We start from the raw sequence: 27677 nt of genomic DNA on the forward strand, positions 1-27677 counted from the left end.
TTTAAAACAAGTGTTATTTCCTTTACAATCACGATATTTAATATATTGAAGGAGAAATGATACGAAAGGTCTATTAATTGAAGATATTTTTGAAATTTTATTTAAAGATTTAAATCATATCCATTTATGTTCAAAAACCCAGCATCCCTACAAAGTTGATACATCCGATTTAAATGTTTGTCATCTTCAACAGCGTGATCTTTTTCTAATAATTCTGTTCTTAAACATGAACCAATTAAATCTTTATATCCAATTAATTTTGTTCCAACATTCAAAGTATTTACCCATATTGTATTTCCCAGATGTAAATTTACCTGTTTATTTAAATCTATATTACAGGGTGACAAGCAAATAGGTGATCAAACTTTGGTATCATATTCTACTGTTTCTAAAAATAAAAAAAGGTCATACAACCATAGATCCAAAAGCTCTTTCCGAGATATAAATATAGTCTACGATCTACGATGTGTCGAAGCAAAAATACTTTTAACAGAACATCGTCTGTTGATAAGAGATATTGAACTTCTGTAGCGTTTCCATTAGCTCGTTCATACGTAAAGTGAATATCTGCTCACTTGATATTAGAATAAATCAGTCCTATAGCACTGTTTTCACTATGAAACGTTCAGATACATACTGATTTATTATGAAACATATTGCCTTCAATATCATAATTTTCTCTATCACATTATTTACTTCTAGCAAAAGAAATGATGACAATACTTGAAATTGTACGTCCGACGACTATTCCAAAGAATTTTCGATGTAAGTAAAATTTTCCAACCTATATTTATCAGACCTCCTTTTATCCTTAAGAACAGTACCAAAGTTTGATCATATTTCTTTGCCACATTATATATCTTATCCATAAGCAAAATGAATAAAAAAGATATAAAAAAAGGAATCCAAAAATAAATAAAAACCAATAATGTAATATACCGTTCCAATCACATAGGACCTATCATCAACATTTTCTTTAAACCACTGGTACACAGCATCAATTGCACAATTATTCCAAACATATTCTTCATCATGCGGAGCTATACCAACTAAAAATACTTCTACTACTTGCATAGAATATTCTATAAGTTCTTCTGGCATATGTAACAATCTATATACCTAATATAAAAATTACGTTAATATAAGATTATATTTTTTTATTTAATTATATAATATATTATTTTGTACTATTATATTACTTAAATACATACATCTACTTTCTTCAAAATTACCCCATTGTCAATACATCTTACATTTACATACTTTGGAATTTCTGTTTTATTTTCTCTTTCAATATGTAAAATTTGTATCCTCTTAAAAGTATCTACTGGTTCTTCCAAGCCACATATACATCCCACATCGAGGGTCTCACATTTCTTTCTACAACACGATACCAATAAACACGTTAAATAATATATATAAAATATTATCTTTTTATACAAAGTATTAAAAAAGAAGTAAACAATATTTATAGGATGTGATTATAGTCATCAATTTTCATATTATAAACGATTAAATTTTACATTAATTTCACAAATTTATAAATATCGTTCTATATATAAAAGAATCTTTATTGCTATATTAACCTGTTTTCCACACAAGAATAGTACTCTTGGATTCTTGTGTTAATTCGCAGATATTCAGTAGTAGAAAATTCTACTTCTTTTAATGTATTAAATTTGATATATGATATAATCCTTGCAGAAACATGTGTAGCATCATGTATGCTCACTACTCTGAACTTTACCTTGTCGTTTCTAAAATAATATCCAAAATTAACCAAATTTTTTTGATTAATTCGTAAATTTTTACTTACATTTGAATGTCCGTAATTGGGGCATCAACTTTTGAAATTATTTTATGTCTCAATGCACAAGAAATTTGTTTGTTACAAAATCCCCAAGACTTTATACTGTCACAAATAGGATAATTTTCCTTTTTCTGTTCTAAAGTAGCTGTTATAAACTTAATAAATTTTTAAAGTAGATTTTTTATAACATAAGTTAGTTTGTATATAAAATACGGCTTGTACATGTTACTTTTTATATGAATATTTTGATACATACCTTAACATTTTCTAATATCTTTTCAGGAATGACATAATTCGTACGTTGCATTATTTTTATTATATGTAAAAACTGTCTGTCATTATTTTCATCCATTATTATAGTTACTTTTCCAGTGCTATTTTCCTAAAACAATTTGATTAAATGAATATTATTTATTGAATCATACAAACATTTTTGTAATAAAATTACATACCATTTGTAAATTTTCTAGAAGTGTAGAGAACCGAAAATTAAATTGTGTCTTTGAATGCAAAGGAATTGAATAATGTATCAACCAAGTTACATTTGTAATATCTATATCTGGTAATATATCATCTGTACATATTAAAATTGGATAAGAACCACTTATACAAACATTCCAATATTGCTTAATACCTATAATCAAACAAAAATTGTTAGATACAATTTGTTGACAATATCATCACGAATCAAAATTATTTATATCTTTAAATATCTTATCTATAAATAATCTTACGTTGTAAGTGAACATAGTTCATATTTCCATGAGCTAAAAGAGTCTCTTTATGTTTTTCTAAGAAGTTATTTAACTCTTTAGCTTCGTTATTATTTGCACAAATTACTATAGTTCGTGAGGTGGAATACTCATTACCTAATGAATCTGTTATAAAATGATCTTGAATTATTTAATTTTACTACAATTATTTTTTTAAATAACTAAATTTTACCTAAAAGTCTTTCATGTTTTTCCTTTGAATTTATTATATAAAAATTTAAACGCATAGATTTAAAAATTGCGGCTTCCATAAAAGATGCTATATATATGCATGGATTTTCCATTAGAATAGAGGCAATTTTTTTTAAATGCAGTGTCCAGTATGTCGCAGTTATTATAATTTGAAACGTCTTACTTTTTAATTCTCTGTTACAAATAATATTGTGTCGTCTAAATAATTGACTTATCTAAAAAAATTTCTTTTACATTTATATGAATATGAAGGCGAAAAATTATCATAGATAAAATAAACTTACAGAATCAAAATATTTATCCAAGATAATATCACCATCATCCAAAATTAAATATCGAAGATTTTTAAAATTCACTAATTTTTTGTTTTTATTCATGAAGCGTATTAAAAATCTTGGTGTAGAGATTAGTATCTGACATCCATTAAACATTTCAGCCTAAAGATTTAATAAATTATTTTATATCTGATTGAAATATTTACTACTGTATTTACTTTTAGTGTTACCTAAATTTATTTTAAGAAATTTACTTACCACTAATGTTCTTTCTGATTTACCATTAATTGCAGCAACAGATTTTATCGTTTTATAGTCTTGTAGGAATTTTGTGCATAAAAAATGAACTTCTAGTACCTCAGATGAGGAAGAACATAGTATCAATGCAGATGGATTTACTCCTCGAGGAAGCTGTTTCAAAATTTATATTCTTTAAAATGTTATATATATATATTTCTTTTTTTTTCTAGTTAATGTATAATAAATAAATAATATGTGAATTCTAAAATTACTATCTATTCCGTTAATTTTTAAGAAAAAACTATTATCTTCTCTATTCATAATCCAATAGAAATTAATTATTATCATAGATTATATTACTATACAATCTTTTATGTATTTGAAAGGAAGATAATGCATATATTCTATATTAATTTTAATGTTAATGTAAACAAACACTTATTTTAGAGAAAATATTACATTGGAATTTGTAGCCAAAAGTCCACAAATAGCAAATATATATCCAATAGTTTTACCACATTTTGCTGTTCCAATTGCTACCGTGTCTAAACCTTTTTTTATAGCAGGCCATATATATGACTGTATTTTCCTTGGTTTACATGACTGTATCAATGATTTCCAAGCCTGAAAATTAATAACATACAAATAAATTTTTGTTAGTCTTCATTTTTAGTAGACAGAATTTTTATACAATTATACCTTGTGTATTTCTGCAGGGAATTTTGCATCTAATGTAGAACTTAACCATTCATATTTATCCATTCCATAAATTAATACTTTTTCTTCATCTCTTTGAAGTTCATGGTGTAAATAATTGCCTTTTTTAAATTTCGCTCTTTTTAGGAAACTATTAGAAAGTAAATTTAATAAAAATGTAAAAAAGACAGGATTGATTAATTAATTAATCATATTTTTTTTATCAAACCTTTCCTTTTGCTTTTTTCTTTCACTAGTTCTATCCAACACTTGTGAAACATTTAAATAAAATACAGTTTCATCATTGATTATTTCTTTATTTAATTTTTCACTATTCATTGAACTTTCTATAAACTGCAACAATTCTATATAAAAGTCAAACAAAAAGCATTATATACATACAACAACTTTCGATAAAATTAAATATTAATAATATAATACAAAAATTTATTGAATTACTTTTATTTAAATAAATAGCATATTGGTGTAGAACTAAAGCTTCACTTAAACATATTATTTTGTTTTTTATATTGAGATAAAATTCACCATAATATTTTCCATACTGATCAGATACTATATGATCAAAATAGACTATATCAGATGCACTTATTAATTCCTTTGTGTATTCGATTGCAGATGTGCTCCATTCCTCTAAAATTCTTTATACAGATATAAGAAAAGCTATATTTAATTTTGTAATATATAAATTACTGAAATATATTAATCATGTAATTGTTTTAATGTAACCATACATTAGAGTTTCATTCTGTACAGATAAGTTATGTTTTACATCCGCAGGTAAAATATTATATAAACCAACTGTGAAGGTTAAATATTCTTCCAAAATTGCACCAGTTGAACATATAATGAAATCCTCTCTTTGTGATTCAATAGAAATTCCATAATCAGGTAAAAAGATATTATATGTATCTTTCAGATTTTCAATACTACTAATATATCCTCTGCATAACCATCCAGGACAATCAGTTGTAATATCTAATCTATTATATACTATAACTGTCTAAAAGAATACGAATTTAAAACATATTCTTTTATAATAATTATAAGTAAAATGATATAGTTAATTTTATATAGAATTAAATTGATTATTACTAATATTGGCATTATAAAATTTATATATATATTACGCATTGGTCTTACATCTCCTATTTTTGGTTCTATATCTTTTTCAACACTGTGAAACATTTTCTCATCTTTTAACAATTTCTTATTGATAGAATTTAACTTTTCATTATAGTCCTTCACTTCATAAATTCTTACAATATATGGAGTTAAAATATTTGTAATTTTAATTACTGTTGCAGTAGATGGTAACATAGCATCTGCAATTAAATATTAATTTAATAAGGTATCTACATATGATGAAAGAATTGTGAATAATTACTTTCTAATGCTATAAAGTGTACAGAAATACAAATTTTATGTTAAAATATAGACTTAACCTGTATCACAATAATTCTGATTGCTCATTTTTGTTCCTCAGTCGCGCTTATACATATAATATTGCAAAAAGATCTATATCACAGATCGTCACAACAAAAAACTAAAAAATATTACTTTATTTAGGTATTACAATATTTTTCGAAGGATATTAAGATTGTTTCATTGCATACGCTTACAGAGTGACAAAGAAAGAACAACAAATTTGAACGAATTTAAACAGTCAATAGAAATACATACAACTTCAGAGAAAACAAGAAAGGTAAACAGTGTTTGAATATTTTTGATCTCATATTCTCGTAATAAATATGTAATATAAAAATATTTTATGATAAGAATTAATACAAGAAATATAATTTCTCAATAAAATAACTAATCATATATTATTTTATAATTAATTTACATAATATACTAGCAAGAATTCTGTTAAAATAGTTATTTTTACTGGTTACAGTTATTAAATGATGGGTTTGTTATTGTAGCGATAAAGATATTTATCTTATATTTGTATTTTCAAAATATCGTTTTATATTTACATAGAGTATATCATTAAGTACATTCATTCTGTGTTTTAAAACTAAGTCTGAGTATTTATTATGAAATATTTCTTTTAATCGTACATACATTTTTAGATTTCATTTATAATATCAATAAGTGATATATTGACCATTTCAATTTATAAGATGTATAAATGTGTTATTTTCTTTCATAATAGATTTAAAAATACTTAAAATATAGTGCTAATATAAGCCAATTTTAATTGGAATATAATGTCGACTTTAAAGGCAAAAGGTTGTCTTTTTTTGGCTTCTTCCCTTTGTGATGGCCTAGAAGATAACAATATAAAGTAAGAACTTCCTATAATTGAATGTTATTATATTTCTTTACTACTAATATTATTTTTAATTATTTTAAATATCTATTACTATGTTTGTATGTTAGATATCTAATAATATTTTAAATATTCAATTATTAGCACATAAACATTTTTTTAAATTTAGAATTGTTACTAATGTGTTTTGATAGGCAAGTAACTACATTACTTTTAAATAAGGAAGCAAATCCTAATACACTGCTTCCTACGCATGGAGTAACTCCATTTCATTTAGTAATAGGTAACGATTCTGAAGCTTTTGCTGAAGAAGTCTCTAAATTATTTCTGCGTCATGGAGGTAATCCAAATGTCAGGTAATTAATTAAAATAAAATCGAAGTAATCGATTAAGATACAATTGATTTTATGTTTTGAAAAATAATGTAAAATTTTACAATAATATATTTTTTATATGGCGCATGAAATTGGCATATGGTAATTCCAATTAATTTTGTAGGTCAGTAGATGGATTAACTCCAGTTCATGTGGCAGCAGCATGGGGTAGAGTTACAGTACTTGAATTACTTTTAGCAAATGGTGGAGATCCACTTTGTTTGGATGATGAAGGCCGTAGCCCATTTCATTATGCATTTGATGGAAAATATTATAAAGCAATTGCGATACTTGGAAAATATTGTGATAATTCTATAAAAGAAGAAAGAACAACGAGATATAAAATGACTTTTGGTATGTAAAAAGAATAAATTAACTTTGATATATTATTACATATTTAAATAATAAATAAATAAGAAGTAAATTATTTTTTGTAGATAAACTTCTGATTAATAACGAAGATGTAATGGCAGAATATATCGTTCCACAAATTTCGAACGTTTCTAAAGAAAATATGATAAATGAAACTATATTTAAGGGATGTAAAGATGAAAGATTTGCTGACACGAAGCATGTAAATTCCTCTAATTTTAGTTACAGTAGTATAAGTAATGATAATCAATCTGAAAGTGCAATGACAAGTGCAGCAGAACTTCGAATTCAAGAAGAAATGGATAAAGAAAAACATTTAATTAACGAAATTATTAATCAGCTTTCAAATTCTTTAAAATCTAATCCCAAAGAAGAAAAGATTAATGAAAAATATCGACAATGTAAAAACATTCTATATGATACAAATCCCTTATCTACAATAAGTACTGATAATAGCATTCTATATAATATCAAAGACAAATTTCCGATAAAAATGAAAGGAAAGAAGCGATCTGTTATGCCTAAATATCGGCGACAAATTTTCAATCAAAGCAGTAATATTAAAGTTCCAGTAACACCTATATATGATCCAAATGATTCCATCATAAGCAAGTCGCCAAATTTTTTGATTAATAAACCAATAGAGAAAGGACAAAAATATTTATCTCCAAAAATACTAAATAAAGAAATAAAATTTGAAGCTTTTACACCTTGTAGAATGAGAACTCAGTCGTTTCAATCAAAAGAGTTTAATATGGGAAAAGAAGTAGCAAGGTCTACACCAAGAAGAAGGAAACGATTTTATAGGCAATATTCATCTCTTAGAAAATGTAGAAGAAATAATGAACTTACGTCTTCAGAAAATACAAGCCCTGATACTACGAATTCTTTGTCACCAAACCAGAATTATACAAGAAATGTAAATTACAAATTTAATAAAAATCTGGCAATAAGATTACATGAAAATAAATATGATGATGATATACCAATAGATTCTAATGAAAATGAGAACAATATCGAAAAGTGTATATTAAAAAAGGATTTAACAGAAGGACTTGATCATAATTTTAGAAGTTTGTGCATAAAAGAATCAGATTTTAAGGAAAAAAGTGAAGAACATTTAAAAGAATATATATTACAAGTAAAAACAGACAAAACATGTGCAGTACAAAAAAGATTTTTAAATAAAGTGGAATTAAAAATCAGCGATACTATAAATACTTTTAAAGAAAATTTAAGTACCTTTCTTTCAAGGTAAAATTATTTATATTTATCTTTATCCATATATAGGTATCATCCGAATAACACCGTAGTTAATTTCCGAAAAAATGCCTTGTTACATACACTATCTCTTTTTGATAACTAATTGTAAGGCCATGCACGTACTAGTTATAAATAAAAACTATATAAAAAACTAGGTTATATATAGCGTTATTAAAAGAAGAATTAATAATTAATTAATAATATAATTAATAAAAGTTAGTACATATTAATATTATGTAATATAACATAAAACGATAGAGAAATAAGATAAGACCTCCGCTTATAAGAGGTGACAACATTAGTTACTAAATGGTAAATATGAGACAACATATACGCTTGCTCAAATGAAAAATATCGAATGATATACCATTACGTATCATTCCGTACAGGGATTTCCCAAATTCTCGAACAATGCTAGAGCGAATTTGTGTTGTAGGAGTACTGTGTTGTGCGAAGGATATTTGTACGTGACGGAAAAATTTAAAGTCACCCGCTTTAATCAAAACGTAACATTGTTTGTAACCCTGAAGATATTAATTTTTCGAACCATGTTTATCAGAACATTTTTCTTCAATTTGACGGATACTATCTATGCTAATCGTTTTGAACCATTTTTATCACCTTTCTCACCTTATCACGTTTTTCTTTTTATATCTTATCTTCTTTAGATTTTATGATAAACGTAGTATTAGTATTTTAAGTCTAATAAATTAATTGCTTTCAACAGTTTCAAATCACAGTCATATATCAGTGTACAAGAGGAATATAGATATGAAGATCCTGATGAAGGCTTAGCTTTCTTGGAACGTAGGATTTACACATTATCACCGTGGTAAGACATTAAGAATAATCATACCTTTATTAATAGTGATTGTAATAATTTGTTATTAATTTGTAGCAAAAATGCAGATTGTATTTCACCTGACAAAATGTGTAAGATTTATTAAAATTATTTTATACTTCAATATTGAATTTATGAATTTATAATTACAATTTATAAATTTATTTAGGGCCCAAATCGTTAAATTTATCAATGGACACATATCCAACAGATGATGTGCTACGAAGGGAACTAATTCATTATGGTGACAATCCTGGACCAATAACTAATACAACAAGACAACTATATTTAAAACGCCTGACTAAGTTAAAAAGTGGAGCATATAATTCATCATTTTTTGAAGTCAATTCTGGATCGGTAACAAATACGAAAAGACAACTATATCCAAAACAACTCACTAAGTTAAAATGTGAATCACATAATTCATTATCTTTTGAAGTTAATCATCTTCCTTTGCATGAGTCGAATTATTGTGAATTTCATATGAAACCATTTTTAACATTTGGAGATTGGATAAATGATATAGAAGAATATAAAATCATTGAAAGAAATGCGTTTAAAGACTTTTCCTTAGCAAGTCCTTCTAGGAAATGGAGAGATGGAATGAATAAAACTTGTTTTAATTATTTACTCTTAGATCCACGTATAACTAAAGACTTAGCTTTTCGTAAGAGACATTTGACAGAGTCCATGATCTGGACTACATTTCTTTCTGCTATATTTTATGTGGGTAAAGGTACACGCAATAGGCCATACTCCCACCTTAAGGATGCTTTTGCTACATGGGTTTCAAAGAAAAAACCTGAGAATGAAAAAATCCAGCATATTTTAGATATTTGGAACGCTGGATATGGAGTTGTGTGTCTTCACATTTTCCAAAACAGTATTCCAGTAGAAGCTTTCACACGTGAAGCTGCTATGATTGATGCTTTAGGAATACAAGAATTAAAAAATTGTAAAAGTGGAGATTATTATGGAATAGCAGCAACATGGAATACAGAACAAAAAAGTAGCTTTGGAAGATATTTGTTATATCAAGCAATGCATATCTTGCTGTGTGAAGGAGAAAGGCAAATACTACCTCAAAATTTGTAAAATGTAAATTTTGTTTCTTCTGAGGGACCAAATATTATAATATATCAGAATGACTAATATATATATATATATATATATATATATATATATATATATATATATATATTAAAGTTTAGGAATGTTATTCACATCGAAATAAGTGCAATAAAATGAAAATAAATATAAACATAAAATAACCTACGAAAATAGTACTTCCTAAATAAAAATTTACTTTTAATATTACTTTATTGAATTAATGATTTAAGCATACAACTACAGATATGGTCTTTCTGTTTCTACTTTTCTCAATCTCCGACGCCAGTTTTTGGGATACCATCTATGTTTTGTAGTATATGTCAATTTAGAAAGTTCTTCAACAACAATCTCTTCTTTCTTATGCTTAAAAACTTCAGCAATTTCTTTTTCACCAATGCATAAAACAGAATTTGTTGAAATTTGTTTTTCTTCTGGTAATGGTAATGAACATTCATAAGGGAATTCTCGTTCTGGATGCCAACAGATAATCATATCTTTATTCATTGGTATAGCTATTTCTGAAGGTAATTTAACAGAACTTAGATATCGCTTGGCAGATACATTTAGTACACGCAAAGTACTTAATACAGCATTCATCTATTTAAAGAGAGAGAAAGAGAAATGGGGTAATTAGTTAATATATTTTTATACTAATTATTTATAAATAAAAATACATGTAAAGTTAATAACACATCTAAGGTTATATTTTGTAGAATAACCTACAAATAATACATAAATTCTGTAAGTAAGAAATATTTGTATATCTTACTTTAAAGCGTAAATTATTGCAGAAGTGGTAAATAAATGGTATACTCAAAATAAAACGCGTATTTACAGTATATAAATATTTACAATATTTATATTATAATTGAAGTAACATATATTTAAGAAATGAGATATACAACTTGTAAATGAACAGTAGTGCCACTACACATATTGAATCCCTCGACAAAGAATAACTTCCTACATACACCACCTTTTGCATTAAAATTAAAAGCATAATCATAATTACGCATTTAAATTACTAATCATACTGATTTTTTGTAATGTCTGATAATAATAACATTCCTATAATTTACAATATTATATCCTTATGTTCTAAAATTTTTCAAAATAAAAGATAATTTAATCAATTATGTATTCTAAAATATAATCTATTACACATTCTAATACTATTTTACATTAATGACGGTATATTAAAAATATTAAATACAACAACGACATAGAATAAAATATTTCTATTACTAATTAAATAGCATAAATATATATAGTATTAAGATAAATTAAAATTTTGTTGTACAATATCTTTTAGTATAATAGTAAATCGTTAGTATATATAGTAAATTATTAAAATCTACTAAAATATTTATACATACGTTATACACATATTTTAAAGACTAAGTAACGAAAGAAAAAAATATTGATCATAAAAAAAGGAAGTGTTCATTTTCTACTGCTTTCTATTATTTTGTTACTACTTGGCTGTTAATGTGGTAACCGCATTTAATTTAAATGCAAACAAATCTTGTAGTGCTACGAGAATGAAATATTTAAATGAAACTTTTAAGAGATTATAAAAAATTGAGATGTATATTCATATCATTAAATGAACATATGAAAAGAGATAAAAAAGACAATTTTTGTAAAAAGTAGTTTAATAAGTAGTTTTTAAAGTAGTTAAAAAATTCATAACAAGGTGCAATAAATTGAGCCTGATCATGACGTCTACATTAAGTATTCTTGATCCAAATGATAATTTGATGAAAAAGTTTCAAAGAACACTACATGTGCATTTATTGCATGTTGATAATAAACTTTCAGAAGAAATACTCGATCTTGTAAGTAACTGACTATACAAAATATAATAAATAATAAATATTTTATATACTTTATGCTATTATCTTTAACAATGATTTTATTATAACATTTCAAAATATATTTTACAATTTTAATACAAGGATATAAAATATATTTTGAAATGTTACATTCTATAATATTTTGTTATAACATAACAACATAAGGTTAATTATAAATATTTTTAGGAAGCCTCAATAAAACATGCAGAAAAAGAAATAGAATCAGAAGCTATACAACTTTATCAAAAGCAAGAAGAAGTTCAACATCAGCATATAATATTAAAACAATATATAGAGGCACTATCAAAAGTTACATTATTAAGAGAAAAAAGGAATAATAATATAGAAAATGCTAAGGATATTTTAAAAGAAAACTATTCAAAATTAAAAGAAGAGAAAGATAAAAAAGAAAAATTATGTCAAAACTTAAAGAATTTATTGGAATTTTATTCTTACTTGTCCAAGTGGGAAAAGGATTTGAACGACCATTTAATAATATCAAAACAAATGTCATTACAAGATGTAAGTAAAAATAAGATATTGATTAAGAGAAAACAGCAAAGAGACTTCATATTATATCGACTGAAAGAAGAAATATGGAAAATAGAATCAGAAATAGCCTACATTGATGAGCAATTACAAATTAAAGACAAAGAAAAGCAAGATGCTAATAGAATGATAATTGATGCAAATACAGATTTAGAAACTCTACATACGGAACATAAAGATCTGTATAATATATGGAAATCTGTGGTAACTAATATTTCTAAAAGAAATAGTATTCATGATCAATTAAATTTTGAACAAAAGTAAGTATTGCAGAAGATTTAAAAATTATATAAATATATTATTTTCTGTATGAATCTATGATGATTAGAGATATAATTTGAAATTTACTGTGATAATCTTACATTTGGTTATATATTTGAATTATATTTGATTGACATACAGGTGAGGCCAAAAGTTATGTACAAGCAGGCATGTGATGATTTCTTATTTAAAAAATAAAAGAAAGATGTGGAATAACATTTTTTCGTTTAAGGCTTAGTTCTCGAGTAAATCGAGTTTGAAAATTTATAAAGTATACTTGAACGTGACTAGTTCCGGACTGGACAGGACTGAACAATCGACAAAATATCATTCTACATGTGAAAATAAAACGAAAGTGTAGAATAACATTTTTTTCGCAAGACGCTTTGTTTCCGAGAAAAGTAGATATGAAAATTTATCATACGCGTGTAGTAAATCGATTGTTAACTAAACGTTTCCAAATATGTTTGCATCACAGTATAGTTAAACGGGAAAATTTTCGTCTACATTATTTATATATATTCGCATTTAAAATAACATCCTGTTGATTGTTTACTCATATTCAGTCGGTAATTAGTCAAATTCAAGTACAATTAATTTATTGCTAACTTTTTATAGAAGAGAACATGATATAAAGTTGTATCATTTCATCTCAAGTTCACTGAAATATTTATCTTTTTAGAGAAGCACATCAATTATACAATGGATTATTATTAGAAATACAAAAAATAAGAAAAGAAACAGAAAAAGAAATGGAGAGCAATGAACATCTGACATCTTTATCCTTTCGAATAGAAAATGATATTAAAATTACATCAAGAGCAATATCAAAATATAATGAAAATATTGCAAACAGTAAATCAGAATTACTAAATCTTACAAAAATCAGTGAACAAACAGAATACGATTATAATGTTATATTTAATGTATGTTAAACATGCTGTAATTGTTAAATACTAATATAAAACATGCTATAATTCTAATTGATTTTATTCTTAACTAACATCATTTCAGAAATATCAGAATTATTTATATGAAGAAGAGCAAGTGAATAAAAAGTTTGAAAATATTTTTGAAAAAAGAAATAATCTAGAGGATGCTATATTTAAAAAGTTGGAAGAAAAAGTTATATGCAATAAAGCAACTCAATATGTTAATGAGTTATTAATAAATACAAAAAATGCTGTATTGCAATCTGAAATTTCAGTTGCACGTATAGAGAATACATATGGAAACAATCTTCTACAATTGGAAAGACTTAAAAATCTTATTGTAAATAAAAAAGCAGAATTGCATGAACTGTCGCAAATAAATACTGAAAAAGAAAAGCAAATAGATGAATTGCAAAAGGAGACAAGAAAATATGAAGTAATGATGGGAAAAGCACAAACAAAGCTTTTAGGAATAAATAAACTTCTTGAGCAGGTTATATATTGTTTCTTTTTATTTTCGAATTCAGAAAAAAATTTAATAAAAAAGTCATATATTTACAAGCAAACAATTTTAGATACTACCAAGTACTAGTGCAGAAGAATTGAGTCCATTAGATATAAAGATTATCGGTTTAGAAAAAAATATTCAAGAATTTCAACTAAATATTAAAAAAACGCAACAATTTTGGTTACGTCAACAAGGTTTTGTGGTTTCATTAAGCCAACAAAGAGAATTGCAATTGCAAGAAATAAATTTTCTTCAAAAAGAAGTTATGATAATGGGGCAAAAGAATTTTAAATTGGAATATGCATTAGAAATGCTTACAAAAGAACAAGCAAATGTAAATAAGGCTATAATTTCTCTTGATCAAAAGTTATCCCGCATAAATTCAAATTTAATGGTACAAAAAGATCTGAAAAAGGACTTGGAGGATAAAAATTGTATAATAAAGAACGAATGTCTTTCGTCTTTCCAAGAATTGGAATTAGAACTTATAAAATTACAAAGTGATTTAAAATATTTATGCACTGAGAAAATAATGCTAAAGGAGGAATTAAATTCTGTACTACAAGAAAGTTTAGCATGGGACAAGAAGGTAATTGGTAATTTATATTATTTTATCATTTATTTCTTTATTGTCATAATATTTATGTCATTAAGGTACAACTGATACAAGATACAATTAAAAATGTAAAAGAGGAGCAAAATACTGGAAGTATAGCATCAATGAAAAGTGAAATTCATAGAATGGAAATGAGACTTTCCTATTTAAAGAAGATTCAGGAAAAATTAATTCATGATATGAATCTTTGTATTACAAGAAGAGATATTATAGTTGATAAAGTGTTTGGTAGACTTAAAAGGAATTCAAAAGTAAAACATAATGAGAAGGTTGTAATGCACAAACGATTGTCTGATCAAAGAGCAAAAATTAAGCAACTTTTAAAAGTAAGCATTAAGATAATATATTTTTTTTTTTTGTTTTAAATTAGCAAATTATATGTTTTATTATTAACAGATTAAGAAACAAACTATTAATATGATAGAGAAATTAAACAATCAAGTAACAAGTATTCAAGATAAATTAGTCAAGTGTCAAGAATTTTTACGAAACTTAAAAGAACATGTTAACACTGTGGAAAACGAAATTGAACGATTGGAACTGCTTAAATATCATGTATGTTTCTAATTGTATCACATTAGATAACATAATTTACTAACTTTCGATTCTATCTTTCAATTTTTAGAATTTACATAGTTTGGTCCTTAAACAAAGAAAAGTAAAGCAATTATATGATATTAAAAATGGTATATATAAAATGATTTATAAGAATGAAAATATAATAGAAGAAAATTTGCAAAAAGAACACTGTTGCAGAGAATATCTAAAATGTACATTAGAAAAGGCTGACCATGACTTTCCAATGTTAAAAAACAGAATTAAAAAGGTATTAGTAACTCTGCAAATTATTTAAGAGAATAACTGACTGTGTAAGATAAGATAAGCGTATGATTATTATGTTATCATTCAATAAATACTTCATGCAATGGGACAAAGTTCTAGTAACTATTTTAAGAAAACGTTTTATATCAAGCTATATGTAAGTTGTAGGCAATAAGCTAAATATACAATTCTATTATTACATAAAAGAAGTAAAGAATTTCATACAAAATAAGAGATTAAAGATATTACGATTGAAAAGAATAGGGAATCTGAAGCTGGATGGTAAGAAATTTTAATTTATAAAATATACACACAAAATAATTAAACCAGATTTTTCTATTTTTTTTTCTTTGTTTTGCTATCTAAAACGTTAAATCGATTTTGTAAATTTTATTTTATGCGATAAGCAATATCGTAAAAAACTTCTGCTCTTTTCTATTTTTATAATGGAAGCAATAAAATTTATTGTCAATACTTTTAACGTGAAATAAAAAATATAAAGAAGTATGTTCAAGATTAAAAATTTTTTCAGAATTATATAAATTAAAATAATAGTGAATTAAAAATTTTATTTCTGTGGAACAGAAAAAAAGCATTGATTTATATGATTATGAATAATCATAATAATCAAGTTAATTCTTTTGCATATTTAGTGAAGTAATTGAAAAAAGAAAAAAAAAATGAAAGAGATTAATCTTGGAATTTCACAACAAACCTTGGTCTCCAATGATGATCAAAATGTGCCAGCTAAAAGATTGCCTCAATATCTTGCAAGTTTGACAGCAACACTTGGAGCCTTAGCAGCTGGAATGTCATTGGCATGGACCTCCTCTGCTGGTAATGATGGAGAAAGCTTACAATCTTTATATGGTATACCTATTTCTCCAGAAGAATTTTCATGGATTAGTTCAATAACTGCAATAGGTTCAGCAGTAATGTGTATTCCTATTGGAATTCTTGCTGACATAATAGGAAGAAAATTTTCAATGCTTTTGATGGTGATACCTTTTACCTTAGGCTGGTTACTTCTAATTTTTGCCAATAATCTAATCATGTTTTATGCTGGTAGATTCATCACTGGTCTTAGTGGTCCAGCTTTTTCTGTAGTAGCACCAATATACACAGCAGAGATAGCTGAGAAAGAAATTCGTGGAACTGTTGGATCTTACTTTCAATTACTTCTCACTATAGGCATTCTTTTATCATATATTTTTGGAACTTTTGTTGATATGCGTGTACTGTCAATTATATCTGGTATTGTACCACTTATATTTTTTGGAACTTTTATGTTTATGCCAGAATCACCAGTCTATTATTTAAAAAAAGGTGATGAAGACTCTGCTAAGAAAAGTTTAACTAGATTGCGCGGTATTCAATACAATGTCGAAAATGAGTTAGAAAATCAAAAACATGCATTGGAAGAATGCAATCAAAATACGACCTCTTTTTGGACTATAATCAAATCTAGAGCAGCTTTAAAAGGCTTTATAATTGCTTATGGTCTTATGTTTTTTCAACAATTATGTGGTGTAAATGTTGTTATATTTTATACTAACAGCATTTTTCAAAAAACTGGCAGTGATTTAGACCCTCATTATTCAACTATTATAGTAGGTGCAATACAAGTATTAGCTGTCTGTGTGAGCACATTAATTGTAGACCGTATAGGCAGAAAAATATTACTATTAGCATCTATAATATTTTTGGCTTTAACAACTTGCGCTCTTGGAGTTTATTTCTACCTTCTTGAAAACCAGGAAACTTCAATTACATGGTTACCTCTAACGTCTATATGTATTTTTATTATTATGTTTAATATGGGTTTTGGTCCAGTTCCGTGGTTGATGTTGGGTGAGATTTTTGCACCAGAAATTAAGGGTGTAGCTTCAAGTAGTGCTTGCCTTCTTAATACGGTATTAGTTTTTATTGTAACTAAATTTTTCATTAACGTTTCCACGGCAATTGGTACTGGTGAAACATTTTGGTTATTTGCCGTAGTTTGTGTTATTGGAACCTCCTTTGTGTATTTATTAGTTCCTGAAACAAAAGGAAAGTCTTTAGAAGAAATCCAAAAAGAATTGAATGGCTCCTAAATAATGTTATTATTTAAAAATTGTTTGTCTACAATGATCGACTGATGGTTGGTTTAATATTATTTCAAATTACAAGTTATTAGTTTATGTAAAAGCACAATAAAAAAATATTAAAAAGCTGTAGAATAAAATATTGTAACAAAATTAATATGTATATACCTGCAAAACAATTTATAATAAACAATTAAAATATAAACATTTTGCAAACGATTTAAAATTATTTTATTTGAATATAAATTTTGAAATAAATTCAAGTATACAACAGACTGTGGTCCAATATTTTAGGCTTATAGTTATATATTAAAGTTATATATATATATGACTTCTGTACACTGAATACATTTTAATTTGCATTGTATAAATACAGTTTTTGTATAAATTTTATTTTGAGAAAGATCGGTTTCGTAACCAATTTTTATCTTATATATTTTAGATGTGTAAAATCCAAACGTAGCAGACTTAAGGCAAGGAGATCACTGTTTTAAAAGTTATGCGCATCTAAAATTAATGTCATTCAGCAAAAATTATCAGATGATATAAAAGAAAGTTGTAAACTCTGTGCACCTGTGAATGAAGTTCAATCCATTACGGTAGCATAACAATAATTTGTATGTACACACGTGTATATATCTATATGTAAATTTGCATGATGCTTCAAAATACATAATAGCGTTAGTAATTATCCAAATCTAATTATGGTCGTGTATATATTACTTCTCTGAGATAAGCTTTTGTTGATCAGGCAAACAGAAAATATAACAAGCTATTATAAATTTCTTTTTACAACTGTATATGTACAATGTATATATACAAAGTACATTCGAATGTCTCCAAATTGTTAAAAAATGAAATTCGCAGGCCTCAAACAGAAGGTACAAATCTTGAGAATGTATGAATAAAATTAGAAAAAGATCCGACCACGTATGCAGGATTGATAGCACAACAAGAGCAATCTACATATTGCTTACGCAAATTACGGAAGTATTCGAACACGTATTTCATAATGAATAGCATGATGAATGGTAATTCTTAAACATGGCTACAAAGAGGTCAGAAACAAGTAAGTGTGAGCGCTAATTGATAGTGAAATTACATCAAGAAGGAAAATCTCATCAAGAAATTACGAATCTTCTAAATAGAGTAAGTTGCCTATACATTATGCAATTAACTCTTAAACATTTTAGTTGAATAATGAATTGGAAAACAGAAAGCGTTTTGCGTTATCAGTTGGAGAAATCCTAGACACTTCAAGCGCAACGAGAAGTCTATATCTATAAAATCTCTAATTTTTGTTGCCTGATATATAATAATATATCCTCACTAATAACTGATAAATTTATTTTATTTATTTATCTATTTACTTTATATCCAGTTGAGTTAATTGTTAATAGCTAATGTTAGTAAAAATATATCTAATTAGTGTTCATCACAATATCAAAAAGCTGGCATTTTATACTTTAGAAATGTTCCTTTTCATGGCAACAAAAGTAAGCGTCCAAACAAACGAGTGATTACAACTAGTTATCAATGATGACTAATAATTATAACACTTAGTCAATAAAATCATGATAAAATCTGTTATCAAAATTCCTTTGTTGTATCGACTATGTTGCTATAAAATTTCTATTTACAGCACCATAGATTCATCCTATTAAGACCCATTACTAATAATACATGACATCACAATTCTTTGAATCTTAATTAACTTTGATTTTAACTAATTTATTTAATATAAGGTAAGTCACGCAGTGGGGTTATACAGGATTATACAGGGTATCATCTATTTGATTATAGGCGCAAAAGTTATAAATATGAGTAACTGAATTCAAAATTTAATATAGTATCTTTTTACGTGAGTTCAGGTTAATAAGCATTAGAAAAAAGCAAGAACGACGCAAGAGCACGTCGATAGTGTTTATAAACATATTAAGCATACAACTACTTGAGAGTATCTCAAGTACGTTGTGAGCGCACTCGAGAGTAAAGTGTCAACCAGCGATAAGTGATGCAGTTTAAAGATCTGCAAAGAACAACTTAGTCAGCGTGTACTAACTCTCTAAAAGTTAGTAAAGATTTGAAACCGAAAAATTATTTAATTTGAAATTAATTAACGAAAACGGTCGTCTGATTGCTTTGCGTTCGAACAACGATGCGTGAGCGTATGTCAAAAGTGCAAAAGAGACCAGTGATGTTATGTTATGTTATATCTCAATAGCTGATTTTTTTTTTTATAGTAATTACCAACATAACACATAATAAGTTACAAGAAAATATTGCCAGCTGTTTTTCTTAGAATTTGAAACGTGCCTAAAGTTGGATTTTTACAATTATCATAATTAAATGGCTATTTTTGTAACTTCAAATTAGGATCTACTTAATACTAGTACACGGTATAAAATCGCATCCAATTACGCGGTAATATGTGGCAATTCAATATTTATTTCTATTGCCATATGAAAGGACATTGTTAAGGCATAAAAGGTTCGCTCTGCACTATGATAACCACTAATAAGATTAATTTGTATTTGACATTAGTAATTAACAATTTTTCTGATTGGACGTAACAAAAATCGCAATTTGTTATTTTTTTAATTAGAAGAGATACATTTGAGCCACGAGACTGATAGATAAATTAATCAAAGCGTTCAAAGAATTCAAATATATTGTGTCTCAGAGCTTCCTTCTGCAATATGGAAGTTAGTTGAAGAGTGCTTGCAAAAAACATAGTAAGTGAAAAAATTGAAAATTTTTTATTTTTTATAAATATCCTACATACTAATGAGAATACTGTAATATAGAATTTAAGTGGAACTTCCCTTTTTAGATAGTTATTAATAATGCTAGAATATCGTATTACAAAGTCGCCTCTATAGAGAAAAATATAAGCCCCAATAAACGGTAGTTAATGGTTTCTTGGCTTTTGTCTATGTCGTTTATCTAAATGAATGAAACATTGAATTTACAATCAAGAGGTGACACATACAGACTTCTCTATAGACACACCGTTCTTTTTCGTGAATTTGAATTATATTAAAGAATAAGTTTTCTTCTCCTCCCGAAAAATTGTTTCTTGGCACTTACAATGTTTGCTACAAACACACTTCATTTTTGTTCTTGTAAAATTTAAGTTGTTGTTCAATTTGTTGTTTTAAAATATTTAAATAATTCAAATGTAAGTTGATTGATTTTATATTACATTTCGAGTTATTATCGAAGCCATCATGAGCAAAACGGATCAGCGTTCCATGAGCATCCGAACTCGTTCCAAAATTTCGACTTTCTAACAAATCAGGCCGCAACAATTTTTGCTGACAGTAATGGGATGCGCAAAATATCCGTGGAATCTCGAAGAGACGGCGGAACACTTGAGGATCGACGGCGGGAGGAAGCTTTCCCCTATTGTCGGCTGGTGAGAGACTTCTTGCGAAGATGCAATCTCTTCCTCTTGAATTTCCGCACGGTTTCCCCTAGAGCGAGTGTGAATATCGGAAGAATGATGACAGCGACCGTGCAAGTATTCTCTCACTGCTAAATGCACCCGACATAACTTGATCCATTTCCTGACTACCACATGACACACACTCAAATATCCTGATCCATTCCCTGGTCAGTCATCGAGACATTGAACGAATACCGCAATTGGATTTCTTGGCAATTATTGGAGGACTATTGCGATCTGCGACCATCAAGCTGGTATCCAAACGCTGAATGAGATCAACATCTGGAAAATTGGACTCAACTGGACTTCAAAATAGCCTGCGTATAAAATAATTACCACCTGATTAGATTGTAATCTGTAAACTCTCTCCTGTCTATCGTGTATTCTATGAAACATAGTTATTTTGTAATCAAATTTGTTAGGTTGTATGAGAAAATACGATAAAATAAGTTTTAAAAAATATAAAAATAGTCGTAGTTTAAGATTTAATATTTCATCTTTTGATGTCAAAGATATATTTTTTGAAACCATGCGAGTCGAATCTCATGTTGACATATCACAATTTTCAGAATTAAGTCTTTTGTCAACATAAGCAAGTAGCTTCATCGTTGGTCTGCCCGAAATGAGGAACCAGTTGCCTTATCCAACCATGGTTGTTACTGCTAATCCCGAATCTTCTGCTGACGTATCGCAGCCTCAAAAATCAATCAATCGACAACGCAAATGCAGTCAGTCAGTCGACAATCGGTCGCCTCATTCAAAAATGGTTCCTCAACAGAATGTTGCAAAGTCACTGAATACCTCTTCTAAATTTTAAAATTAAAATTAATGAAGGATTGAATCCCGAGTAATGTAAAGCCAGAATTGATCGATCCTTTGCAAATGATTAACTTTTTTCATCATTATTTCCAAGAAAGGTTTGCCAATTTCCTTATTGACGCTGGCTCGCTACTTAATACAATAAAGCAAAACAGTAAATACTAATATCGACTACAATTCTCACAGGCATTGATTCAAGAATAATACTTACTTGTGACGAAATCATCATTAAAAAGTTCATTATGTCGATGTAAACTTTCAAATTGTTAATAATGAATTTTCCATTGCTGAGACAGGAATCTTAGAAATGCCGTATTTTTAGAAAGTCAAAATGCGATGTTGAAATTTTTAGAAACGATGAAGCGAATAGTCTTCAGATTGGTGATAAGGAATTTTTCCTGTTTTCATCGTCTCCAGACGAATTCTTCTCGAGCTTGACTTACCTCCTCGTACCAAAACCCTTATAGCCCTGCTTGTCAAATAATCTAAAATCAAAGTAGGTGACGTAAAGAAATTGACCACTGATTCGGCTGTTTATATAAGAGAAGCGTTAATTGTACAGAAAAACGGATTTGCCGTCCCAAATAAGGTAAAAGGCTCGTTTAAAAAGATTGATTCGGGAAAATTTAACGTAACAATATACACTGATGTATCCATGTACATTCTCGGTTAGGATGCAGTAAACGGAGATAAAAAAAAAAAGCCTATGGTTTCTGGTATAAATCCCTATGAAAGAAGCGCATAAATTATTTAGAGCTTTTAACGATTGAACCAGCTCTACGAGAATTGATCGCGGAGTGGACGCAAGAAGTTTATGCCAATATCTGGATGAGGACAGTAGAATACGAATTGAAAACGTTCTTCAAGTAGCGAAGATCGTACCGAGCGAACCTGATAAAGATGAATTCATGTCAACTAACGAGGAGGAAGTGTAAAAATTTTGAAAAAAAGATAATGAGTATAAATGTATAGAACTTATTGGAGCTAGATATGGTGACATTAGAAAATAAAAGCGTGAACTACAGTTACACATGCAACTTGTATAAAAATATTTACTTAAGAAATTTAATTTTTTGTTTAATTTTGGTCTTAAGCTTGTATTTTTTATATAAGTTCTGTATAAAAAAATTTGTAACTGAATAAGTAAATAAAATTATACTTAAACAAATAAACAAAAAAGTAATTTTACTCTATTTATAAAAAAAGGCACATAAATCAATTTTTTAAAGCTTATAAATAAAAATGCATAACATCTTTTAATCATTATTTCTGTTTCCAGAACGTTTTAAGAATATATTAATACACCTTTAAAAAATTGGATTCAATTACTTTTCACTAAGTAATACCATAATGAAAACTTTAAAATCAATTTTCTTAAAATGGGATTTTGGCATGCATGCCCCCCCTCTTTTTTTTTATCAAACTTCTCAATTACATAATCAGAAATTTTTCAAAAGATCATTTCATTCATTCCCGGAACCATCATACTTAGAGAACCATGTTCGAACTATGGATTCTGAAGGTAAAATCAAACCCACATTTCGCAATTTAGTATAGTTAGTTGGTGACTGAAAATAAATTTGCTTCGCTAACTCTTTCTCGTCTTCTGTATATTGAGTCTTTTTTGTACGCAACTGTAGTTTAATTACAGTCTTCGCCGTCGGACCTACATCTTTAGCTAGTTTATTCGTTACTAAAAAGTCATCAATATTGCGGATTTTTTGGCTTAGTTGCTTTTCTAATTGCTTGCGTACATATGAATATTTACTTTGTACACATTTTGCTCTCTTTTCCAATCGCTTTACCTTTATCTGTAAAAGATTTATCTTTTTTTTTAAGGAATCAACCACTATTTTACATTCTTTGGAGCATTGAAAATCTTTTTTTGATACAAGTGAAACAACTGTCACATTTTCGCAAGGTATAGGAGCCTGTGCACCTAATTCGTAATTTAAAAATGACAAATCGGTATCATCCGAAGCAGTGTTAAGGAACAGTTCTTTCCCCGAAGGATATAAATTAGGGTTTGACTGGTTTCTAATATTAAAATCGTCAAGGTTACTAAAGTAAACATTTTCTTGAAGATTTTTATCACAGTTAATACTTTGTTGAAGATTTTTATCACAGTTAACATTTTCTTGAAGATTTTTATCACAATTAACATTTTCTTGAAGATTTTTATCACAGATTTCTATTATACTTGGTACTTGTTCTTGAAGCTTCTGCACTTGTACTGCTACTTGTGTGGAATTCCCTGATTCTTGCGATTCAACAATCGCCTGTGTCTGCCCATGGGGCGTCGATATTTCCTTCCAATGGATCGGATCACGATTCCGAAGCAAACGCTTTTTCGTTCCATCGCAAAAATCTTCCTCTCGGAAATGAAGATCGCAAAGTCCTGCAGTCCTGATCGTGGAGGTTGACAAGAACCGAAGCCAACTATTTCCTGCGTGAATTTTAGTAGTGTTGAATTCTGAATGCATAATTTTCGCGAGAAGCTATAAATTTATTTTACAAACATCTTAATATAATAGACAGTCATATAATTTAATATATGTGACAGTTAAATAACAAAGCGTGACAGTTCTTTCTAATGTGGCATTGCACGCAATATGATCATCCTTTAAGCAACTTTTATTCGCAGTAAATTCTTAACTTAATTTTAGGACACGGAAACTAAAAATCTGACTTAAATCTCTAACTAAAATTCCTCTCAATCCTTAGAATAAAAAATTATTATTTATATTTATGATTAAACAGTGAGTAATTTCTTAATGCTGTGTAAAATTATTATTTAAACAAAGTGGGAAGGGGCTATATAAGGATAATGGTTACTACAGAGAGAGAGAGAGAGAGAGAGAGAGAGAGAGAGAGAGAGAGAGAGAGAGAGAGAGAGAGAGAGAGAGAGAGAGAGAGAGAGAGAGAGAGAATGGGGGAGATTGGAGAGGATAAGAGGACATAGGAGGATACAGAAGACTGATACAGATAAATTGCCAGAATATCTGAAGTGTTTGAGAAAGAAGAAGGAAACATTCCTATTTACAAGATCTATACATATTGGGTTTAAGTTTGGGTCAGATTTCTCAATCCAACTGCCACGAACAGCGCTTGTGTAGAATACATGTAAAAATGATTATCCTATTTCGTAAAATAATATCAATTATTCATCCACCTATTATTTTTATAATTAATTTGTTATTATCTCAAGCACGTGTTGCCAATCATCGCAAGGCATCCGGATTGAAGATTCTGACCCAAACCTGAACTCAATACATTAACGATATTCACTTTCAATTGAATTATGAGCTATATGTAACAAACATTTGTTGTAGCCGTACATATGCGGTTGTATGCGAGATTTAAGCTCGCTAAACCCTCATTTATATATACATTTATACCATAAACAAAATATAAGGGCTAAGTTTCCATAGGGTCATTATACTCGTTCATCGCAAGACTATCAGCAACCAATACGTTGCATACGTTGTCACAGATGCACAACTGTAGGCAGAATTCATTGTAGTGACATTGGAAGCAGGAAAAAGTTGTTCGGAGTCATGCCCCCGACCCATATTCAAAAATCATCGAAATCAGGAAGGTTGAGTTAGATTTGTACATCACCAAAACTTTCAAATTTCAAGGTAAATATTTCCATTTCAGTAAGACTAATATTTTTTAAAAAATTGAATTATGTATAGATAGTATACTAAACAACGCACTGTCAAAATTTTTAAAAAATTGTGAGGAAGTCAATGTACGTTACAAATACCTTAATAGAAACCGAGCAGCAGAAGCTATGATCCGCCGAACAAAAAGATTGGAATTGTCAAATTACAAATGATTTGCACTTTGTTGAATCATCGAACCACATTGGTTAAACCTTAATTTAGGAACTAAAAAAGTTATTGACTTTTTTGCAATCTTGTAGTTTTCAGCGTGTAGAATCTGAAAATGCAAGTTCTAAGGCAAGGAATCCACTGGTTCCAAACATATAATATGACTATGTAAAACTAAACATCTTTATTTTACACATTACCTTAACGCCAATTTCCTCCTGTCTGCGTAGATGAGCATCGAAATGAATTTCATCGAAAGTTGGTTTGTACTAGCGTAAACAGTAAACGGTGGCCGGAGAGTGAAGATTGGGCCGAACCTAATTTAAGCGAATTCAATACTCACGATTCAATATCCCGTCACAAAATAGTCGCCATTCACGTGCATTTATTTACAATTAACGACTCCACTCGTCGGACGAATCATGTATAAAAAAAAAACAATATGACGTCAAAATAACATGTAAAGTGCTTTAAAATGTTGCTCGGTTTTTACTTTTGAAACAGTCAGAACTTTTGAAGCAGTAGATTCCTCGTCTTGAAACTTGCACTTTCGTATTCTACACATCGAAAACTGTAAGACAGCAGAAAGGTCAATAATTTTTTGGCTCTCTAAAGTAAACTCTAAAATAAAGTTCAGCCAAATAATTTAATAAAAGTATAAATATTTTTTACTTACCTGTATTTTCTATCCATTTTTTCTGTCTTTCTGGTTTAGATGGAAATCGAAACAAACGGTGTCCATTGTGCTTTCCATTGTTACAATGGACAAATTTACATCTATCGTAAGTACCGTGTCTATACATTGTTACTGCTGTCTTTTTTAAGGTTATAGCAATCGATTGTAAGAAACAAGAAGAAACTAAATATTAATCACTAAAACTAAGGAACCGAAGCAACGTGTCTACCTAAACTGCAAGGATTAACAATCCACAAAAATAAACTACGCTTTCTTGCACCTGTAATTGTTCACTGTATATTTTTTTTATGAAGACACTAATAAAAAAACACAATTCAATTGTACGATTTTGAACGATTCACGATTGCATACGTATTCTGACCATGGTCATATAAACCGTAGTTCCGATGATCAAAAAATTCTAAGCTTCACAGTACGAACACATATTTCATCTCTTACCGTTTCTTAGATTTGCATAACTTTCTGTTACAAAAGAAATAACGAAGAAAGAAATATACATATAGTTCAAATGTTTGACCGCTAGAGGCAGTAATTCGTAGTACGTATGCGGGTAACCTACTTACATTAACTATTCTTTTCCTACTCTTTCCGAATCAACGAAAAGAAATAATTATTAGAAACTTGGTTTCAACGATAATAAATAACAAATAATTTATTGAACAAGCAAACAAACTAGAAAAGTTTTTTGCGCCAAAACTTTCTTTAGTTTTGATTGGTTGGAGCGGATTCCTGAAATGGCTGGAGCGGAATGGTTCTTCATTTGCTTAAAGCAAAATTGAAATTTATTTCGGTTAATAAACTATTACAGTTTCATAGCAGATAATCATAATTGTCTAAAAGAACTATGTTTAAAACTCTTTCATTAATCTTAATTTTTCATTAAGTTTCGCTTCTTTTTTTATTAGATTTGTTCCTTGATATAATAATATTAAAGCAGTTTTTCCTAGATATTTTCTTATGGCATCTGAAATTTAAAATTAATGAAAACGTTAGCTTCTCATCTCTAGCCT

At 28.0% G+C, this 27677-nt stretch overlaps 6 protein-coding genes across 13 annotated transcripts; 3 read left to right on the top strand and 3 right to left on the bottom strand.

Moving 5' to 3' along the window:
* Positions 1-13: 13 nt before the first annotated feature.
* LOC132915081 (putative ATP-dependent RNA helicase TDRD12) lies at positions 14-8603 on the bottom strand. Of its 3 annotated transcripts, none has more exons than XM_060974726.1 (18): positions 8268-8603; positions 5148-5329; positions 4739-5007; positions 4446-4645; positions 4216-4351; positions 3990-4137; positions 3750-3914; positions 3309-3461; positions 3060-3212; positions 2756-2990; positions 2545-2688; positions 2263-2444; positions 2067-2192; positions 1817-1965; positions 1587-1757; positions 1212-1380; positions 940-1119; positions 14-314 (listed from the first exon to the last, which is right to left on the bottom strand). In XM_060974726.1, the coding sequence occupies exons 2-18, from the start codon at positions 5322-5324 to the stop codon at positions 102-104; spliced, it is 2970 nt and encodes a 989-aa protein (XP_060830709.1). In that variant the 5' UTR covers positions 5325-5329; positions 8268-8603; the 3' UTR covers positions 14-101. The 3 variants fall into 3 exon arrangements, 2 of the variants coding, with proteins under 2 accessions (XP_060830709.1, XP_060830707.1); XM_060974724.1 differs by lacking the exon at positions 8268-8603 and adding an exon at positions 5450-5624; XR_009659777.1 differs by lacking the exon at positions 8268-8603 and adding an exon at positions 5450-5624 and having other exon boundaries at positions 96-543; positions 576-1119.
* On the top strand, positions 5620-10400 carry LOC132915082 (uncharacterized). Of its 2 annotated transcripts, XM_060974727.1 has the most exons (8): positions 5620-5709; positions 6163-6294; positions 6474-6635; positions 6778-7007; positions 7091-8279; positions 9016-9120; positions 9187-9221; positions 9299-10400. In XM_060974727.1, the coding sequence occupies exons 2-8, from the start codon at positions 6218-6220 to the stop codon at positions 10222-10224; spliced, it is 2724 nt and encodes a 907-aa protein (XP_060830710.1). In that variant the 5' UTR covers positions 5620-5709; positions 6163-6217; the 3' UTR covers positions 10225-10400. The 2 variants fall into 2 exon arrangements, with proteins under 2 accessions (XP_060830710.1, XP_060830711.1); XM_060974728.1 differs by lacking the exon at positions 5620-5709 and having other exon boundaries at positions 6212-6294; positions 6449-6635.
* Positions 10401-10430: 30 nt separating this feature from the next.
* LOC132915095 (large ribosomal subunit protein mL42) lies at positions 10431-16641 on the bottom strand. 2 transcript variants are annotated; one of them, XM_060974752.1, is made up of 2 exons: positions 16499-16641; positions 10431-10836 (listed from the first exon to the last, which is right to left on the bottom strand). In XM_060974752.1, the coding sequence occupies exon 2, from the start codon at positions 10834-10836 to the stop codon at positions 10477-10479; it is 360 nt and encodes a 119-aa protein (XP_060830735.1). In that variant the 5' UTR covers positions 16499-16641; the 3' UTR covers positions 10431-10476. The 2 variants fall into 2 exon arrangements, with proteins under 2 accessions (XP_060830735.1, XP_060830734.1); XM_060974751.1 differs by lacking the exon at positions 16499-16641 and adding an exon at positions 11009-11180.
* Positions 11711-15725, top strand: LOC132915085 (coiled-coil domain-containing protein 40). The gene is made up of 7 exons (XM_060974733.1): positions 11711-12077; positions 12282-12904; positions 13588-13831; positions 13920-14330; positions 14413-14934; positions 15000-15287; positions 15358-15725. The coding sequence occupies exons 1-7, from the start codon at positions 11958-11960 to the stop codon at positions 15526-15528; spliced, it is 2379 nt and encodes a 792-aa protein (XP_060830716.1). The 5' UTR covers positions 11711-11957; the 3' UTR covers positions 15529-15725.
* LOC132915088 (facilitated trehalose transporter Tret1-like) lies at positions 15813-22730 on the top strand. The gene is made up of 4 exons (XM_060974737.1): positions 15813-16065; positions 16437-17923; positions 18310-18936; positions 21081-22730. Exon 2 carries the CDS (start codon positions 16464-16466, stop codon positions 17874-17876), a length of 1413 nt encoding a protein of 470 aa, XP_060830720.1. The 5' UTR covers positions 15813-16065; positions 16437-16463; the 3' UTR covers positions 17877-17923; positions 18310-18936; positions 21081-22730.
* Positions 20371-27182, bottom strand: LOC132915089 (uncharacterized). 4 transcript variants are annotated; one of them, XR_009659780.1, is made up of 4 exons: positions 26647-27182; positions 26171-26541; positions 25904-26079; positions 20371-24580 (listed from the first exon to the last, which is right to left on the bottom strand). XR_009659780.1 is itself a non-coding variant. In XM_060974739.1 (2 exons), exons 1-2 carry the CDS (start codon positions 26771-26773, stop codon positions 23598-23600), a joined length of 1110 nt encoding a protein of 369 aa, XP_060830722.1. In that variant the 5' UTR covers positions 26774-27174; the 3' UTR covers positions 20371-23597. The 4 variants fall into 4 exon arrangements, 1 of the variants encoding a protein (XP_060830722.1); XR_009659779.1 differs by lacking the exon at positions 25904-26079 and having other exon boundaries at positions 26647-27180; XR_009659778.1 differs by lacking the exons at positions 25904-26079; positions 26171-26541 and having other exon boundaries at positions 20371-21343; positions 21403-24580; positions 26647-27174.
* Positions 27183-27677: the final 495 nt, after the last annotated feature.

Source organism: Bombus pascuorum, chromosome 16 (assembly GCF_905332965.1).
Source record: "Bombus pascuorum chromosome 16, iyBomPasc1.1, whole genome shotgun sequence".
Taxonomy (NCBI): domain Eukaryota; kingdom Metazoa; phylum Arthropoda; class Insecta; order Hymenoptera; family Apidae; genus Bombus; species Bombus pascuorum.

What these genes read in the sequence shown, in the direction of transcription:
- LOC132915088 (XM_060974737.1), top strand. Translation starts at nt 16,464, where the DNA reads ATGAAAGAGATTAATCTTGGAATTTCACAACAAACCTTGGTCTCCAAT.
- LOC132915085 (XM_060974733.1), top strand. Translation starts at nt 11,958, where the DNA reads ATGACGTCTACATTAAGTATTCTTGATCCAAATGATAATTTGATGAAA. An exon ending in TAAATAAACTTCTTGAGCAG is followed by an intron (nt 14,331 to 14,412) that starts GTTATATATTGT and finishes AAACAATTTTAG; the next exon opens with ATACTACCAAGTACTAGTGC. An exon ending in AAATTAAGCAACTTTTAAAA is followed by an intron (nt 15,288 to 15,357) that starts GTAAGCATTAAG and finishes TATTATTAACAG; the next exon opens with ATTAAGAAACAAACTATTAA.
- LOC132915089 (XM_060974739.1), bottom strand. Translation starts at nt 26,773, where the DNA reads ATGTATAGACACGGTACTTACGATAGATGTAAATTTGTCCATTGTAAC. An exon ending in AAAATGGATAGAAAATACAG is followed by an intron (nt 24,581 to 26,646) that starts GTAAGTAAAAAA and finishes AAATTCACGCAG; the next exon opens with GAAATAGTTGGCTTCGGTTC.
- LOC132915095 (XM_060974752.1), bottom strand. Translation starts at nt 10,836, where the DNA reads ATGAATGCTGTATTAAGTACTTTGCGTGTACTAAATGTATCTGCCAAG.
- LOC132915081 (XM_060974724.1), bottom strand. Translation starts at nt 5,477, where the DNA reads ATGAGCAATCAGAATTATTGTGATACAG. An exon ending in TAGAACCAAAAATAGGAGAT is followed by an intron (nt 5,008 to 5,147) that starts GTAAGACCAATG and finishes GTATTCTTTTAG; the next exon opens with ACAGTTATAGTATATAATAG. An exon ending in GTACAGAATGAAACTCTAAT is followed by an intron (nt 4,646 to 4,738) that starts GTATGGTTACAT and finishes ATCTGTATAAAG; the next exon opens with AATTTTAGAGGAATGGAGCA.
- LOC132915082 (XM_060974727.1), top strand. Translation starts at nt 6,218, where the DNA reads ATGTCGACTTTAAAGGCAAAAGGTTGTCTTTTTTTGGCTTCTTCCCTT. An exon ending in GGAGGTAATCCAAATGTCAG is followed by an intron (nt 6,636 to 6,777) that starts GTAATTAATTAA and finishes TTAATTTTGTAG; the next exon opens with GTCAGTAGATGGATTAACTC. An exon ending in GAGATATAAAATGACTTTTG is followed by an intron (nt 7,008 to 7,090) that starts GTATGTAAAAAG and finishes TATTTTTTGTAG; the next exon opens with ATAAACTTCTGATTAATAAC.